This window comes from Pseudonaja textilis, chromosome 4 (genome assembly GCF_049901715.1).
Source record: "Pseudonaja textilis isolate UNSWEBS1 chromosome 4, rPseTex1.2, whole genome shotgun sequence".
Taxonomy (NCBI): Eukaryota; Metazoa; Chordata; class Lepidosauria; order Squamata; family Elapidae; genus Pseudonaja; species Pseudonaja textilis.
In genome coordinates, this window is record NC_141993.1 from 26,713,839 (window position 1) to 26,732,040 (window position 18,202).

The 18,202-nt window shown below is 35.4% G+C and overlaps 1 protein-coding gene across 6 annotated transcripts in view; it reads left to right on the plus strand.

Moving 5' to 3' along the window:
• IDE (insulin degrading enzyme) overlaps positions 1-17,953 on the plus strand; it is a 62,895-nt gene extending 44,942 nt beyond the window's left edge. For all 6 annotated transcript variants that reach the window (XM_026710581.2, XM_026710582.2, XM_026710580.2 and 3 more), the window contains 10 exons: positions 1,916-2,026; positions 2,707-2,827; positions 5,351-5,442; positions 6,544-6,655; positions 7,806-7,973; positions 9,882-10,154; positions 11,006-11,067; positions 14,004-14,076; positions 15,837-15,904; positions 17,102-17,953. In XM_026710581.2, the coding sequence (XP_026566366.1) occupies positions 1,916-2,026; positions 2,707-2,827; positions 5,351-5,442; positions 6,544-6,655; positions 7,806-7,973; positions 9,882-10,154; positions 11,006-11,067; positions 14,004-14,076; positions 15,837-15,904; positions 17,102-17,197 (1,176 nt within the window). In that variant the 3' untranslated portion in view covers positions 17,198-17,953. The remainder of the gene's footprint in view (positions 1-1,915; positions 2,027-2,706; positions 2,828-5,350; positions 5,443-6,543; positions 6,656-7,805; positions 7,974-9,881; positions 10,155-11,005; positions 11,068-14,003; positions 14,077-15,836; positions 15,905-17,101) is intronic.
• Positions 17,954-18,202: the final 249 nt, after the last annotated feature.

Sequence of the window (18,202 nt, forward strand, 5' to 3'; positions counted from 1 at the left end):
AAATAGTGGTGTTAGTCTAACATGTTTATTGAGACATGAGCTTTTGCAGGATAGAGTCTACTGTGTTAACCATTCACTGAACTAAATACCACTAACTGCATTATTGACTGTAGAAAAATTGCTTATTAGGGTCAATTTGAGTATTATAAATTGAGCTTATTTATTTTTACAAATAACAATTTCTTGTATCATCAATTCCTGAAATTTTTGGTCAAATATAAAATATCTATTTTGTTTAACATTTTAATTGTCACTTTGAAATGTTTAACGTTATTTGAAGATAAGATGTTTCAAAAGAAATGTATACTGTATAAATATTGTACAATATGGAGTGTTACAAATTAAGTAAAAAATTGGGTTCTCCTTGAGCTTAGTTATTTTCTTGCAGAAATTTTATTACCTGGCTAGGAAGCAGTGCACAGAACAGTGGAATATGCTGGTTGTTTGTAGCTGGCCCAGGCACTTTTGCTGGGGTGTGTGATTTTTTTTCTTTTATGGTTTCTTGAATAGGATATTGTTTCCTCCATGATTGTTTATGTGGTGCTGTTTTTTTCTTATTTGTGTGTTGGTTGCGAGATGGCATGTCTTCTAGGCTAGTTGTGTCTATTGAAGGCTGATGTGGCTGAATATTTAGCTTCCAAGATTACCTTTATTAAAGAACAATCAAGGTGGAAACATCCACCACAGGTAGGGCAAGATACAATATACACAGCCAGCAAACCTGCCTGCCTCTGGGGGTGTTCCCTAGCTTGGCAATGAAATATCTGCAAGAAAAAAAAAAACACCTCATCACCAAAAAACTAGCAATTTGACTTTAAGCTATAATAGCCTCTTCTGTTGCAACTAAAATACAATTTAAACATCTTAGTTTCAATTTAAACTTGAAGTGCTTTACCTAGTAAGGCAACCAACCTGCATGCTAAACTACTTTGCTTCAGCAATGTTACTGTATCTTTATATTTTTGGATCACAAACCGGGATCAACAAAGATGAAATTGGTTCTTAATTCATCTACCATGACATTTTCATTTTTCTTGTATCATAAATATTCATTTTAAAATGTTACATTCAAAATTGTGTTCTACTAAAAGATGTACTTCAGTATTTATGCTTAATTATTTCTGTATTACAATATAACAGCGGATGTCCAACATACTAGAAGAAGGAAACATCCATTCTTCACTTATGTATGCAAACACTGCATTATTCAGAATGATTAATAATGATAATATATATTATTAACATAACTTTAAATGACAGTGTTAAAACATTTATACGGTTTGCAATTAACCACTTTATGAAGTACCGTAGTTTAGTAATCTGTCATATTCATGAATTAAATATTCTGATATTCTGCTTTACCTTAATAAGAACCTTGTGAACTGTTCTGTTGGAAACATTGAGTGGAAAGTTTTTCTTCCATATTTTTCTGTAATAATAAGAACTTAAAGTACTTTTAATCTTTATTTAAAGGGAAAAAAAGCTAAGTTTGTTTACTCTTCCCTTAGACCATATCAACATTATTTTTTAAAAAATACTGGTTTTTATCCTCACAAACCATTTGGATACCACTACGTTAAACTTTGCTCTGTAACATGGTACAATATATTTTCCATTGTAATCTAAATCCCACTATGTTTAACACGACTTGTTTAAGTTCAGAGAAAGAAAGAAAGAAAGAAAGAAAGAAAGAAAGAAAGAAAGAAAGAAAGAAAGAAAGAAAGAAAGAAAGAAATCATGATAACATCCTATATGTAATGCCGTGCAATTAAAGATTAAACTGGATTTCTATTGATTTGAAGGAGAGAATTATCCCACATTAGTTGGTGCCTATTGCTCTCATTGGAGATCTTTTTTTTAATGGATGGAAGGGCTACTTAAAGTATACAACTACTTACGTATTCTCTTTGTGTAGCTTTCTGTAAAAGGTTATAATGACAAGCAACATATTCTGCTGAAGAAGATTATTGAGAAAATGGCTACCTTCGAGGTGGATGAAAAGCGATTTGAAATTATCAAGGAGGCCGTAAGTCATCTGAAAAGTTTGATCCTATTAGAACGAGAAACGCCCTATCTATGAAAAAAAAAGAAAGGCATTAAACATAAATTGTTCTGTTTCTGTATCATAAAAATGAACATTTGTAGAAAAGAGCAAGACGGTGGGCACAATGCATAATTCTAAACTAAAGTTAGAATCCTGAATACTTAATGGAGAATGATCTTCACTAATCAGTGACTTATTTCTGAGTAGACAATGTAGGCTGTGACCCTAAACCCTTCAGTTTACAAAGGGCTAGGAATCCATAGTATAAATAAATGCTCACCACCCCATTTATTAGAGATGGATTTTTCACTCATGGCATTGTCTTCCTGAGACTCCAACCATGCCCTTTTGACCATTGAAAATGTTCTGTGATGCTTTGGTTTTTACTCTGATTCAGAGAGTGGGGAAAGACTGAAAAATAATGTATTCATTTTCCATTCTCCAGACTATTGAGCCCCAGTATTAAATGCTAAACTTTGTCCAATTTTAAGGCTGTTTTATCAACCAATCTCACTTCCCGATTTCATGTCTTGATGAAGAAGGAGCCATAGTTTCTTCTATATTTTATTTCAATGGATATTTTGAGTATAAAAGTGATTAAATCAGTGAGATTTATTGAAAAACTACATTATTTTGCATTGGCTTTTGTTTTACTTTAATAGTATATGCGATCACTTAACAACTTTCGAGCTGAACAACCACACGAGCATGCAATGTATTACCTTCGGCTCTTAATGACAGAAGTTGCATGGACCAAAAATGAATTAAAAGAAGCTTTAGATGGTAAGGTTTTGCCAAATCTAAATTGCTTGTTTTCTATGTTATTTGGTAGGTTAATTTGGTTTACTTTAAAGGAAATATGCCCTAAGGTCATGTGGAGTATTTGGACATTGTGATTGTTGTGTTGAAGTTGAAACAAATATGGAGAATTTGCAAATTTAAATTTTAAATAACTCTTTAATTATTAAAGTCATTGTCCCTGGAGTTTAGTGTATCTAGAATAAATAGATGGGGAAGTTTAGTAAAATTATCCAAATAGAGTTCTAATTACAAGTCAGAATATTATATGTGCAGCTTGAGGAAGAAGGTTCTGGCAAACTTCATGTCTGATACATATACTGTAGTTGCAAGGAAACAAGTCAGTCTCTCCCTCCTCCCCCCTCCCCCCACTCCATATAATATATGTACCAATGACATGAAGTATCCTTCTGTAAAGAACAATGTTTAGATAAAGTGCACAGTGTAAATTATATTTATATAGTGGTAAGGTAGAAAGTAATAAATGATGGCATGTTTTGTGGTGATTTACATGGCAATTACACTTAAGTCTATAGCAGAGGTGTCAAACTCAAGGCTTGTGTGCCGAATGAGGCCCGCAATGTGGTCAGATCCAGCCCGCAGGCCCTCCGAGTCTACCCAATGCTAAGAGGAAAGATCAGGCCCAGTGTGGCTTCGGCCCAATCTAGCCAATGCAAAGAAGAAACATACCAGCAGTTTGGGGAGTGGTGTTAAATTGGCCATGCCCATCCGGTCAGTTGGTCAAACCTACCCTATTGGCTAGACCCACCCAGCCGTCTGAGGTCAACCACAGCCCTGATGCGCCCTCAATGAAATTGAGTTTGATACTCCTTGGTCTATAGAAATCAATTTATGTGTTTCAACAAACAATTCAAATTCAAATTTTAAAATTAATTTTGGATATTGGTGCCCATTTGTTTTTTTTTAGCTATTATTTAAATTTAGTTTTCTTTACAATTGGGATTGAAGTATAGCTGTCCCCTTACCGGTATGTATAGGAAAAGAGTATGGAATCTACTAGATAAACATGATTTATTTAAAAATGCAACAATCTTCTCTTGCTAATCTCATCCCATATTCATCTTAGTATTAGAAAACTTTGTGAGTTAGAGTTGGCTGTTTTCCTTTCTTTCCTCTACCTAGTTTGTGTTTAGTTTTGTTTTTCTACCTTTCCCACTATGCATGTCTATTACAATAGAAAGTTGGTGAATCACGACTATGCGTATTGTTTTTTGTCTATTTAATGATGGCTGATTACTTCAGGTAAATTAAACTGTAGTTAGAGGTCTAACATAAAATAGGCTCTATCAAAACATGTGAAAAGATTGGTATTAGAATGCATATCCCACTGAATGCATTACAGTATAGTAATAGCATCTAGATAAAAATGTATATGATTGGTTGCACAGTCAGTCAGATGTTTAGACCAGATTTGGCATTTTTGTCCACCTACTGAGTCCTTCCTAGGGACGTGGGATAGGAAGATGTTGTTTAATAATATTAAAGATACGGACTCAGGATGTAAGCTATTCTAAGTAAAGCTGCCTTTTGTAATTGTATGATGATGATTTTGTCAATGCTGATTATGTTCAAGTGGTGCTCTAGTTGTTTTGGGATAGCACTGCAGGCATTTATTGTTATTATTATCTGCCTTGGTTTGGTACTACTCAAGGCAGCATACATAATGCTATTTTCCCCACAACAACCCAGTCTGATGAGTTGGCTGAATGAGAGACTGAACTCAAGTCACCAGATGACCTTCATGCTTCAGGAAGCACTAGAACCCATGGTCTCTTTAGATTTCCAGTAGGGAAATACCTTGATCCCTACCCCAAATGTTTGTCTGTGTCTGTCTGAAAGAAAGATAGATGCAAAGGTGTGTAGGTATATACCTGTGTAGGGATGAATGTGCCAGAATTAAAGGTAATAGCTGTAACATAGCATTCTTCATTTTCGTGCCTTCTAGACACATTATACTACCATTCTGATAATTCTCAATTGTGGCATTTGATACCCATCATAAATGAGATTCCCTAAGATGTGGAAAGATACTTGTGGCATACACATGTGTGGTAAAAATATAATATCAAAATAACCACCATTTTTAATCACTGTTACGAAGATGTCAGTGCAGTTATGTACTTTTCAAGAGTGCTACATTTTTTAACTCAGTAACAGCTTGAACTTTGTCTTCGATCATCATGTGAATGATTAATTTTGAAGATGGATGTATGCTTAGTTTGATTGCACTGAAAGTGGCCTTTTTTGCCTTTTTCATATTGAAATCTGGGTCAATCCAGATATGAATTCTGAGCAAGGCATACTGTGAGCGCAGCAAGATAGAGTTGGAACATTTCCCAAATATGAATATTGTTTTTTGTTGATTATTCTATATTTTTTTCTACTTAAAGCTAAGAAATACATTGTATTTGAAGATAATGTGTTTTTTTTCTCTCTCCTTCAAATGGAAAATGCATTTGATTTTAAATATCTACATATCTATTGTAGATGTTACTCTTCCTCGCCTCAAGGCCTTTATTTCACAACTGTTGTCACGGTTACATATTGAAGCACTTCTCCATGGCAATATAACAAAACAGGTTGGTTTTGATGTGCTTTTAATGGATATTTATTACCCATTTTTCCCAAATCTTAGCTTTATGTTCTAATTTTAAGTAATAACTGCATTATGCGTAGCGCCTTAATGTTCAATATTGCAATATTAATGTAAATTTATCATATCAATAAATTGGAGGATAGTTATATAGTATTGGCACAAGGTATATATTTTGCAAAATGGGCATTATAGGTTTCATGCTGACAGGAGGTAACTTCAGTTATTTTTGATTTGCATCTTACATATGCTTTCATCTTCTACAACAACTTGGATTTGTGATAATTAGTTTTTCTAATATTTCTGCAAAATCCGTTCATTTGGATTGAAGCTTATTACATTTAATAGGATTTATTTCCAAATAAATGCACAATTGAAATGTGAAATGTTTCTTTAATGATAAAATTGTAATGTCAGACTTTTCACCATTTCTCAGATTGGTCATTGGTGTTATATAATCTTAGCATGCATCTGATTAGATCTTCATTTTATTTTGTAATTTTTAAGTCACTTTGTCTCTCTTACAAATACTTTTGATTCTGAATTCATTTAGCCATTTTGTTGTTAGCTTTTGTACCTGATAAAATAAAAGGCATTTTGGCATTCATTTGTATTAACACTGTCCCGTTCACATGAAGCAAATAGGATCCAGGCGTGAGGCTTAAGCACTCCAGCGCCTTAAGGAAATGTTAATTCAAATAAATCTGCAAAGTGCTCTGTGCACAAAACTGGGAGAAACAGAGCAATATAAAATGATGTAGCTCATGCAAGTCAAGGAAGGTCATTTATGATTTATCATAAATGAAAAGGATGATGAACCAAAGAACAATTTCATCTTAAACTGTTAAGAAGCTAAAAACAGAAATTAAGTATATAATGAGGAATTCTCCCTTTTATTTCTGATGCTGAATAGCATTCATATGTATGGTTTCAGCTTTCAGATTTAATATTTGCAAGGGAGCTTCTCCTTTCTCATTCCTAATTTTGCTGTTGCAGTCAAATCTATTACCCTTCTGCTGTTGTCACAGATAGATAAAAAATGATCATGCAATGAATAAAATCTGCAATGAATTTCTTCTTTTTTCAGGCTGCATTAGGAATTATGCAAATGGTTGAAGACACGCTTATTGAGCATGCTCATACAAAACCCCTGCTTCCCAGCCAGCTAGTAAGATACAGGGAAGTACAGCTGCCTGATAGTAAGTGGTTTAGCTTATCAGCTATAAAATACTTCATTTAAAGTTTCAAAGTGCATATACTATAGCTTGCAATAAAGGACAATTACGTCTTCAGCTATTTTTGTTTTTCAAAATTTGTTTAATTTCAAGTTTGTGCTGCAGATAAGTGAGAATCAATGCCATGATTTGCTTCTTTGAAAAAAAGAAACCCTAATCATGAGACTTATCTCTTTCAATGTGGTATAAGAGAGAAATGATATTAGTACCATCCAGCTTACTTAAACTGAGAGTGGCGTATATTGTAGTAGGGCAGTCATACTCATTTTCATATTGTGCAGATTGAAACTGTTGTATACCTAGAGCTTCCTTGATATTTGTTTGGAATATTTGTACATCTGTTCAATTGATTCTACTAAAAATACTGTGGTGGTGTGCTTTTGTTCCACACATAGAATAAAGCAGGGGTCCCCAACCACCGGGCTGCGGACCGGTACTGGTCCGTGGAACATTTCCTACCAGGCCGCAAAAAGTGCTTCCGGGTGAGCTTTTCTGGTTGGAAAGCGGCGTTTGGGTCCTGAAGGAATCCTTGCGCCTTAGTTTCATCGAAGCGGGGGGGCTTCGAACGAAACTAAGGCGCGAGGATTCTTTCAGCACCCAAGGCAAGGCGAGCTGAGTGACCGTCCCGAAGCCGTCCCAAAGCGAAGCCCAGCGACAAAGGTACAAAGGAGGAGTTGAAGGTGGCGGGGAGAAGTGGGGGACGGCTGGCTGGCCAGTCGCTCGGTTCGCCTTGCCTTGTCATGCGTGCTGATGCCGGTACCGGGCTGTGGATCATTTTGTGATGCCGGTACCGGGCCGTGGCACAAAAAAGGTTGGGGACCACTGGAATAAAGGAGCATTTTTTTAATCTGGCACCTTGGGATGTGTTTAGACTACTGATGCTAGAATTGCAATCAGCCTGTCTTTTCCCAAGGTGCCTGGGAATTCTAAAATTGATTATATATTTAGGAGATGCCAGGTTGCACAAAACAAATAAATATATTGGACTTGGATACTTATATTAAATAATGTTCTTTAGTGCTGTACTTTGCTAGCCTACACTAAATAGAACATAAAATCCTCCTTCAGCCTAAAATACTTTTGTTACTTTTGCACACTCTTCATTTTTTCTTAGGAGGATGGTTCGTCTATCAACAGAGGAATGAAGTTCATAATAATTGTGGGATAGAAATATATTATCAAACAGATATGCAAAGCACTTCGGAGAATATGTTTTTGGAGCTCTTCTGTCAAATTATCTCAGAGCCTTGCTTTAATACTCTGCGCACTAAGGAACAATTAGGTGAGCTTTTGTTTATGTGTATCTCTGTTAAGATCACTATATATATATATATATAATCAATTATTATAAGCTAATTTTCTGCTGCAACTTTTCATTAACAATTCCACCTATAGCACAACAGATGATTAAAGAACAAAAGATCAATAATCAGCTATTTAGCTCATTTAACTGATTTTGCTGCATTTGTACAACACACAGTCTCACAAAACACTGTAAACTAAAATGCGATTGTGGTTGGTTCTCAATAAAACTGAAAGAAATGGTGTGAAGCAGATTCTTCTGCAATGGATGCTTTTTAAATCAGATTCTCATATTGTGGATTCATAGCAGTCTTGCAATAGTTTACATTAAAATCAATTCTAAGACAATGTATACTAAAATATCAATGGTAAAGTAATATTTGTTTATATTCTGCTTTTATTATTTTTATAAATAACTCAAGGTGGCAAACCCACTCAGTATTCCTTCTTCCTCCTATTTTCCCCATAACAGCAATCATGAGATGGACTGGGCTAAGAGAGAGTGACTGGGCTCAGTCACCCAGCCAGCTTTCATGCATAAGGCAAGACTAGAACTCACAATTTCCTAGGTTTGAAATAAAAATAAAACATACTAAAAGCACAATAATTGAATCCTAAATGATCTCTGGAAAAATTACAACTTCATCTTAACTAGAAGGCAATCAATTTGGGACTAACCAAATCTTTAGGGACAACTTCTCTGCAAACTAGGCAATGCCATTCAAATCAATGCCCTCATTCAAATCAAGATTTATCACTTATGTCATATTTAATATCAAAATAAGAGGCTGTCTAAATTTGAAGAATATTACAGTATATAACTTCAAAAGAGGCTACACATGGAGGGGAGATGAACATTTTCAGTAGGTTGGAAAAACAGAGTCCAGATCCTGCCGGTCTGAGTTCTGTTCCTACAGCCTGCCAGAGCAGTTTACTTCCACAGATACCAGGTAGATGAACTCACAGGTAGCTCTTTTGCCCTGTTTGTTTAATGACCGAGACGATCACTTAACAATCACAATCAGGATTATAGTGGTTCAGTGAAGCAGGCCCATAGGTGTCTTTCTTAACAAATGCTTTACTCAGTGATCAAAATTCCAGTCCTTGTAGTGCAGTGGCTCTCCTCTTTGTTAATAAAGAGTCTTTAACATAGTACTAAACACTTAATTGCTTGAAATAACACAAACATTGGTTGTATCCAGTGGGAAATCTTACCTGGCAAGGTAGGATGGGATATGAAAGGTATGGAGGTTGGGTCTTTCTCAAAAAATTAAACTGTAGTATGAAACAGAAAGTTGAGTTAGAAAAAGGTGTTTGTGGAAATATTTTATTATTAATTTTTTAAAAATCCTACCTTTATTACTTTGTTAAAGCAACAGACATACAAAATATTCCTTCCTCCTATTTTCTGTCCATTTTTTTTTTAACATCAATTATAAGTCAGAAGATCCTTGTACTATCAATGGTTGTTCTGGAAAACTATCTAGAAGTGCCATATTGTTTTGCCTCCAAACTCACACTCCTGCAGTAAATTTAGCTTGTCACAGTCAAACCACAGCTAATAATGATGCTGTGTCCTTCATTAAAACAACTTCTGCCAATATTTCTAGAATAAAATTTAAAATTATCAGTTGGAACTCACATAAATGCAATCTCCTGTGCCGCCATCTCACCAGAAGTCCAGTTAACAGTTTGATTTTAATAACTGTTCTAAAAAGTTGTGCTAACATTCAATGTTAATTTAAAAATTTAATGAAAGGTCAGGATTCAAGAAAAGAAATTGAAGCCTTTTTTTCAAAGAATAGTAAAGAATAGTAAGAGATTACAAAGAATAGTAAGAGATTACAACTGCAAGAAATTACAATTGCTGATATGCTGACTCCCCCAGGTTACATTGTGTTCAGTGGTCCACGAAGGGCTAATGGTGTCCAAGGTCTGCGGTTCATCATCCAATCAGAAAAGCCCCCACACTACTTAGAAAGCAGGGTGGAAGCCTTTTTAAAAACCATGGAGAAATCTATAGAAGATATGTCCGAAGAAGCTTTCCAGAAACATATCCAGGCTTTAGCAATTCGCCGCCTTGACAAACCAAAGAAACTATCTGCCGAGTGTGCAAAATATTGGGATGAAATCATTTCTCAGCAGTATAACTTTGATAGAGGTAAGAAAAAAAATTAAGATTACCATGAGCCAATTGGAAACAAGAATATTAGAGATCAACTGAAATCCCACCTTCCATGATAAAAATTCCTATTGTAGTTTTAAAATTAGTGACAGTCTCAACACTGGAATATGAGCCATAGTGGCGCAGTGGTTAGAATGCTAAGTACTGCAAGCTACTTCTGCTGGCTGCAGTTCGGCAGTTCAATTCTCACTGGCTCAAGGTTGACTCAGCCTTCCATTCTTCCAAGGTGGGTAAAATGAGGACCCAGATTGTTTGGAGCAATATGCTGACTCTGTAAAACTGCTTAGAGAGAGCTGTAAAGCACTGTGAAGCGGTATATAAGTCTAAGTGCTATTTCTATTTTACCCTTTAAACATTTTGTACAATTCTGAATTATTACAGAAATCATGCAAGAGAGGATGGTAAGACTATTTAATGGGCTAAAGCTTTCAGACTACAATTGGGGTTATTTAGTATGGAATGAAGGATAAAGAATGACATGATTGAGGTTTATAAAATCATGCAGGACGTAAATAATGTGGATAGACTGAAGTATTATGATGGAATACTTGTAGCACAGGGCTTAACTTTGGGGTCCATGATGCTGTCTGAGCTTAGTGGTTTTCTTGCAGATGTTTTATTGCCGAAATTGGGTAACAGCAGTGCTAGCTAGAGTGAAGTATTAAAATGCAAGGTTATCCATTTAAAACATCATATTCTCTGCCAGCAGTTATGGCAATGGACGCCAAGTTGGATGATTTTAAAAGATTTGTTAGCCATGGCTATGTATTGCACACATCAAACTTGCATATTTTGTGCATACTAAATTTATTAACTTTGTTGTTCAGATAACATTGAAGTGGCATATCTCAAAACCCTTACTAAGGATAATATAGTGCAGTTTTACAAGGTAAGTTGATCCAGCTTTTGGTTAAATTATTATTAAAAGACATATTTAATACTAAGATATAATCTATAAAGATTGTGATAATTTAAGATCAAATGGATGAAATATTAAAATATTGGCATGCAAATTCTTCTGTATACGCCATATAACATAGCATATTAACAGTTATTTCATTGATTATCATCATTTTATAAAGGAAACATATAATGGCTTATAAATAGATACACAGGAAACATCGAATACCAATTCCACATTTTTAATGATCTAATAATTGCCATTCAGTTGTTAATAACTAAAGTTCTTAATAAATGCTTTATTATGCTGCTTCTTTCAAGAGCTTTAGCAAGCTATGGGGATTCTAGTTAAAGGTTTACTATTCAGCAAAGAAGTCAATATTGGATGATATAATGTGTTGGTATATTAAGAATGCATTTTCTAAACAAAGATTTGACAGAATGATTTGTTCTCAAGGTGATATGGAAATTATTTTTACTTTGCATGTTTTTGAGATTTGCAGAGGTGCTATAGTATCTATCCTGTAAAAATAAAAAAAGTAGTTATAGTGTGATAATTTAAAATTAATGTTCTAAACAGATTCAAGGTAATGTGTGCTTTATTTTTATATACCATTATTCAGTTGTATTACTGAAGATCTAGCTATGTAGTTTATGGGGCGATTGAAGTTAATAATAGCTTCCAGTGAATTTTTCTTTCTTGCCTTAGGAATAGAGAAACCTTGCAATAATTGCTTTAAATTATGAATGCTCATTTCATTTGAAGTAGTGCTAACAAAATACTGACTACTATTGTTTCTAGTAGACTTTTGATTGCCAGAGAATTAAAAAAAAAATTAATGTTTTGTTAGATTATCTGATTACAGTTGTGGATAATTCTGATTTATTCCTTTCCCAGCTAAATCACTTACTGAAGCATTTGATGAGCTACAAGCTAGATTTATTTTTTACCATGTATTTAATGCTTCTCCTAAGCATTGGTACATGTTTTGGGAAGTAAAGAGCTGAGAAGAATTATTAGTTCTTACAACATTTTGACTTGCAGCTCATTTACTAACTGTTCTGAATTTCATTTATTCATGTAACGTTTGTTGAATCTGAACATTTTCCTAGTAGAGGGGCTGTACTGAAGAAAGTAGGAAGGGTTGGCTTTCGTTAGGAAAAATAAAGCTACATCATGAGCTTAGATAATATAACTTGAACAGCGAAATCAGATGCAGTGGGGATCTTGTGCCATGTATGTAGCTACCTCTTCCTGTTGGTATTCATGGTAGCACCCAAATCATTCATCATGCAATATTAAAGGCTCCTTGGTGGATTTCAGTTTTAGCTCTTTTAAACCTAGGGGCAGCAAAGAGATAGGTGAGGAAAAACACTGTAATGGAGGTCAGCTAAGATTTTTTTTCTTTCCACTTCGATGAAAAGCTATGAAGGGGAATTAATGGGACCAGTTAGCTGATAGAAAACAGGAATTTAAGCCACTAAGAGTGTCTGTAAACACAGATCCCACTGAAATCATCATCAGTCCATGAAGATTTATAAAGTATTTTAAACACAGCACGAGATGTGGAACAGTGCGTGTGAGATCCTAATCTGTACAGTGTCTAAGGGCTTTAAATTGTAGTGCATACAATCCATTCACCATGCAGCATTTGTTTTGGGCCTTAAAGAACTTAATGGTGGCAAGTATGCATCCACCCCTTTTGAAGTGGGGGAAAAAAGGCAAAACTTGTTTGGGCCCTGCTGTTGGCCTTGCAGAAATGCTTCTGATTTGTTCCCACTCAATCTTATGCCAATTTGAAAGAAAAATCTGTTGAATTTTATGGCTCCAAATTAGCCATTGGTGTTTGAGGAAGTAGATCTTCCCAAGAAAACCAGAATTTTGGCTTTAAGACCCATGAATTGAAAGCTCTTCATTATAGAATTCCATTATGGCCTGCAGACTTTTTCTGTGAGCAAAATCATTGTTTTGCCATCATTGTATTGCCGCTGAGTGCCTGTTACTCTGTTTCGGAGGTTCAAAATTCTTTTTCGTTAAGGCAGCTACCATTGAACTGGCCTTGATAATAGATAGGGGCTACAATGCAACCTCTTTCAGTTCATGTCTGCAGAAAAGTGATCAAATCTATTGCATCTAATTTGGTTGACTGTATTCTCATACTGCATCCTAATGTTATTCTGGCAAACTATTTACTTAATCTTATTTGTCCAGCTCACTCATTTGTAGAGCCATTTCTTGTCTCACTTCAACCCCTTACACTTGGCAGTATTTGAGGAGAAGTAGCATAGGACTCCTTTCACCAAGAGATGCTGTCCTTGAGATCAGAATGAACCTGAGACCCCTTAACATGTACTTTTCTGACATCTTTTTTTACATCACTATACATGCAGAAATACCTTTGCCACTCCTTGACAAAAGCCTAGGATTTTTTAATGAGGAAGAGGCTGTCTGGGTCCTATTCACAACCAGAACCCCACGATTAGCAGTAGAATTGCTAAATTTCTTTCTTCAGCAATTTCCACAGGAAGACATAATATGTCCTAATTTTCGAGCGATGATATAATGAAGCATCTTCATTCTGTTATGTTTTTGTATTCTTATTTTATCCCATTATTTTATCTGATGTTTTACACATTATTACTTCATTCATTCTCTGGTTTTTAGTCTAATTGTTAATGTTTTATGTTACTATTATACTGTTTTAATTGTCTTTAGTCATTGTTTTTTTTTTTTTTTACCTGGCTGGTCATTTACCATAGTTAAATAAATTTGATTTGATTTGATTTAGCATTAATATTTGTCAAAAATCCTTTGCTTCAGGGTGTAGTTTGTTTAGCTTATTTGCATGATTTCTTCCCATTGCAAAGATGGAATTCTGTCTGGGTTTTTACAGATATAATTAATCCTAATTTATTTACATGTAGGAAATGTTGGCGGTAGGTGCCCAAAGAAGGCACAAAATATCAGTCCATGTACTAGCAAGGGAAATGAATTCCTGTAAGTACCAAATGCATGTATTTCCTCACAAATAACCTCTGTTCAAGCTGGCCCCTAAAGATTGCTGTAATGCAGAACAAACATGCTGTCATGTGACCTTTAATGGATGAATAGAAATACATTCATTGATTTACATGAATGACACTTAAATTATAAATGTAATAGTGAAGCAACCAATTGCATTAAAATATACCACTCACAATCTGTTTATATGCATGGAAATAATTATAAGATGAAAGTAGCAGCCATACTTTGTAGAATTGGTACTGCCCAAATTAGATCAGCTGTGATCTGTTGTAGCTGAGTTTGTTATTATTAGTGTTGAATGCTGCAGAGTGCTGATGCAGGATGTTCTGTAGAAGTCAGAATAGGAAATAGTGATTCAGCAGTAAAATGCTCATGGTGAATTGTGAAATTACATTAGCACGAATGCCGTAGGACAGGGGTCACCAACCTTTTGGACCTCAGGGACCACCAAACTCATAATTTTAGATCCCAGGGACCACTAACTGGTTCTGTGGGCGTGGCCTAATTTTTGGGTGTGGCTTGGTCATGTGACTGGCTGGGCATGGCTTGTATGTAAATATATTTATATAAAAATTGATTTTTTTATAAAAAAAGAGCAACTTTTACCAAAAGCAGGCAAAGCAGGCAGGCAGACTGAGTTGCTCACAGAATCACAGATTCATTCAGAAATCTATCTATCTGCCATTGGCTAGCTCAGTCTGTCACATAAAATTTGCTAGCAAGCAAACTCACAAAATTAACTCACAACACACCATGCATGTAAATATTGATTTTTTTTTATAAAAATGAGAAACTTTTACCCCAAATCAGGCAAAGCAGGCAGGCAGATTGAGTTGCTCACAGAATCATTCAGTGATCTATCTATCTACCATCGGCTAGCTCAGTCTCTCAAATTTGTTTGCCATGAGTCTGCACTGAATTTGCTTGCAAGCAAACCTTCAGTCCTGAGGGAGGTTCGGCTGTGCTGAGCCGAAGATCTAAAGACTAACTAGAAAGCAAGAAATCCAACCATTTCCTGCCTCCTAGCTAATCTAAATCTCTCGGCACAGCAGAACAGATGATGGTCAGAAAAAGGAAAAATAGTAATTTAGCAGGCAGGTTTACCGGGTAAGGAATGAGTGGGTGGGGAGGGTTCCCGGGCCATGTGGGCAGCGCAGCCTTGTGTTTCTGTGCAGTCTGGATTAATTGCTTTGGGGGTGTGCTCTGGGGGTGAGATTGTTCTGCAGCCCACCAAAATTTTCTCATGGCCCACCACTGGGCTGCAGCTCACCAGTGGGCAGTTGGTGACCGCTGCCCTAGGATATCTGTGAACTGTGAGTTGCTGGCAGAAAACAATTTTCTTGAAGTTTCCAGCTCTAACTTTGTAGAAATTCAGGTTGAAATTTGATTACAAAATCCTTTCCTTACATTCTGCCACAATCTGGTCATAATTCAAAACTAGAAACAGCTGAGGGAATATCCAAGCATCGTTTTGTCAAAAGTATCCTGTTACCAACAGATTCAGCAATGGAAGACTTGTGTTTGTCTCCTTCTGAAAGATACTCTGCTACGTTGCACATTGCCGTCACACACTTGCATATGAGTTTCAGCAGGCAACCATCCTTTGTGACTGTTATTTTGATAAAAATATGCAAAAATTCCAACAAGGGAACAATGCATCTTTTATCTTTTTAATATATGTTATAGAGCTCTTTATTAGTCTTTAAAATATTATTGTTATTATTATTAAATAGGTCCTGTTGTAGGAGAGTTTCCAAGCCAAAATGATATAAGTCTAGCACCAGCACCACCACTGCCACAGGTAAAAAAGGAAGATATTTTCATTACTATTTCTAAAAAAGAAATGCCCCAAATGCCATCTAGTTTGTGCAGTTCTAAATAATGTTTGAATTATTAACAGTTGCATTTATCTGACATGCTAATAAGTTAATGATTAAGATTTTGCAATCCAGACTTCAACAATATATGAAACAGGAATTATGAAATGTAAACTTGGGTTCAAAGGAAACAAGGCACACAAGATCATATAAATCATCCCCAGTGAATTCTGGAAAAGGCAAGAGAATTTCAAAAACATCTGTTTTTGCTTGATGGATTGTATAGAGGATTTTGATTGCATCGACCATCACAAATTGTGGATAGACTTGAGAAAAGTACACCATGCCAAGTGCCTACAGAAGAATATTTATGATGACCAAGAGAAGCAGTTAGAATTTATAAGGCCCCCCAAAATTCAGTATCAGATGAAGTAAAACCACTTGACTCAGGCATGCAAGAATTATTGGAGAGAATCATGAAAAAAATAGAAATAATTAAAAAAGAAAACAAGTTAAATAGATGATATCACTAAACAACAGAAGCATAAGTTTACAAGAAGCATAAGAAGCAGTTCCTGGCAAACAGTCTTGACAAAAAGTTGATCGGGTCACTCAAATATAGAAGCCACTAAAAAACCAGCACAACCAATCAACCTATTTACACTGATTAGGCAATTAGGTGAATGGCAGTATAGTGAGTTTAACTCACAAGCAATAGATCATTTATCATTGTCATTTTTGCCTTAATTGAGCACTGGTTCGGATTTCAGCCTGTCTAAAATCCCTTCAAATGCTAATAGTCAGCTTCTCAGTTGGTCATTCTAAACTGTCAGCAATTTTTCCTGAGATGATTTCCTGGTTGCCTCAAATCCATCTTTTAGCAATAATATTGCAGGTTTTACATAGAGCTTAATGTTTTCACTCCCATTGACACATAAGAGTGTTTTTGTCTGCAGATTTCATCTTATTGTTACATTGAACTTTTATACAATAGAGGACACAATCCTATTTCAGAAGAATTGGGTCCAAGTCTGATTTCTGGGTTTGGTTTTTAATGATGGTTTTGCAGTTAAAACCTGTGCTTTTTTCAGCTTTCAGTGATTCTGCCTGTCTTGTGCAGTGTATCAGTAGGAGCATGCTTGGTTCTCAATGGCTATCTTTCTAAAATGCTTTGTTTACAGCCAGCTGTGATTGAAAACATGACTGAGTTCAAACGCAGCCTACCACTTTTCCCTCTGGTGAAACCTCATATCAATTTCATGGCCGCAAAACTGTGAACAATCTTTCTGGATGAAGAACTAGAAGTGGATTAATATGCCTTCAGTGGATTTTCCTAATGGACAAAGACCTTATCCTTTAGGACAAGTGATCCAGGATTCCTGATTCCTTCTAGGTTCATCCAGCATCAGTGCTGCAATAGGGATACAGCAACTTAAGCAAGTATGCTCTAGTCATGTGTTATATGTTTGTCATAGAGCCACTACCAGAAACTAAAATTAAGTGGTATATATGAAGATCTGTGTAGGTAAATGGTATATTTTACAATAATGTGGCCCTTTAAAAGTTTAGTTTGCATGGATTGTGAAGAAGTTTCCATTCCAGTCTGATCTTCACTTGCAAATCATTGCTTTTTGTTCAGATCAGCTGTTTTGGAAGCATATTTTACTGGACAAGAAAGAAAATATTATTAAAAGGCCATATTGATGTTTTTAAAGGAAGCATGGAGTGATACCATTTTTTTAAAAAAATAGATTCTTGGAAGTAGCCATTTAGATTCTATGTAAAAATCAGTGGAAAAGGGGAGGAAAAAAATTAATAAATATCTTTGAAGAGTTATTAGAAAGGTCAAAATAGTTTTAATCTTTATATCTGTTTGAGAAGATTTTATATACAGACTAGTAAAATGCTGGAAACACTTGGGCAGCCATGTTTTTCTTGCCAAGAGTGCTACTTTATGTTTATAAACTTTGCGTTTTCTTAGGGTTGCACTGATAATGTCTCTTTGACATAAATAAAATTACTATGGCATTCTTTTTCTCTTCCAGTTGTCATGTACTGTTTTAGGGCAAATCTAACAAGATTTTGGTATACTGTATTTTTTGTAGTTATTTAAATTGTAGGCAAATATTTCTCCTTTATCAGAAACTCACAATGTAATATTTGCCTGGATCCCCTGCATACTGTGTGAATGTCAAGTGTGGTCATCTAGCACAATCAGCCTTACACACACACACACACACACACACACACACAGAGTCTGCACCTTCCTCAGTTCATGAAGA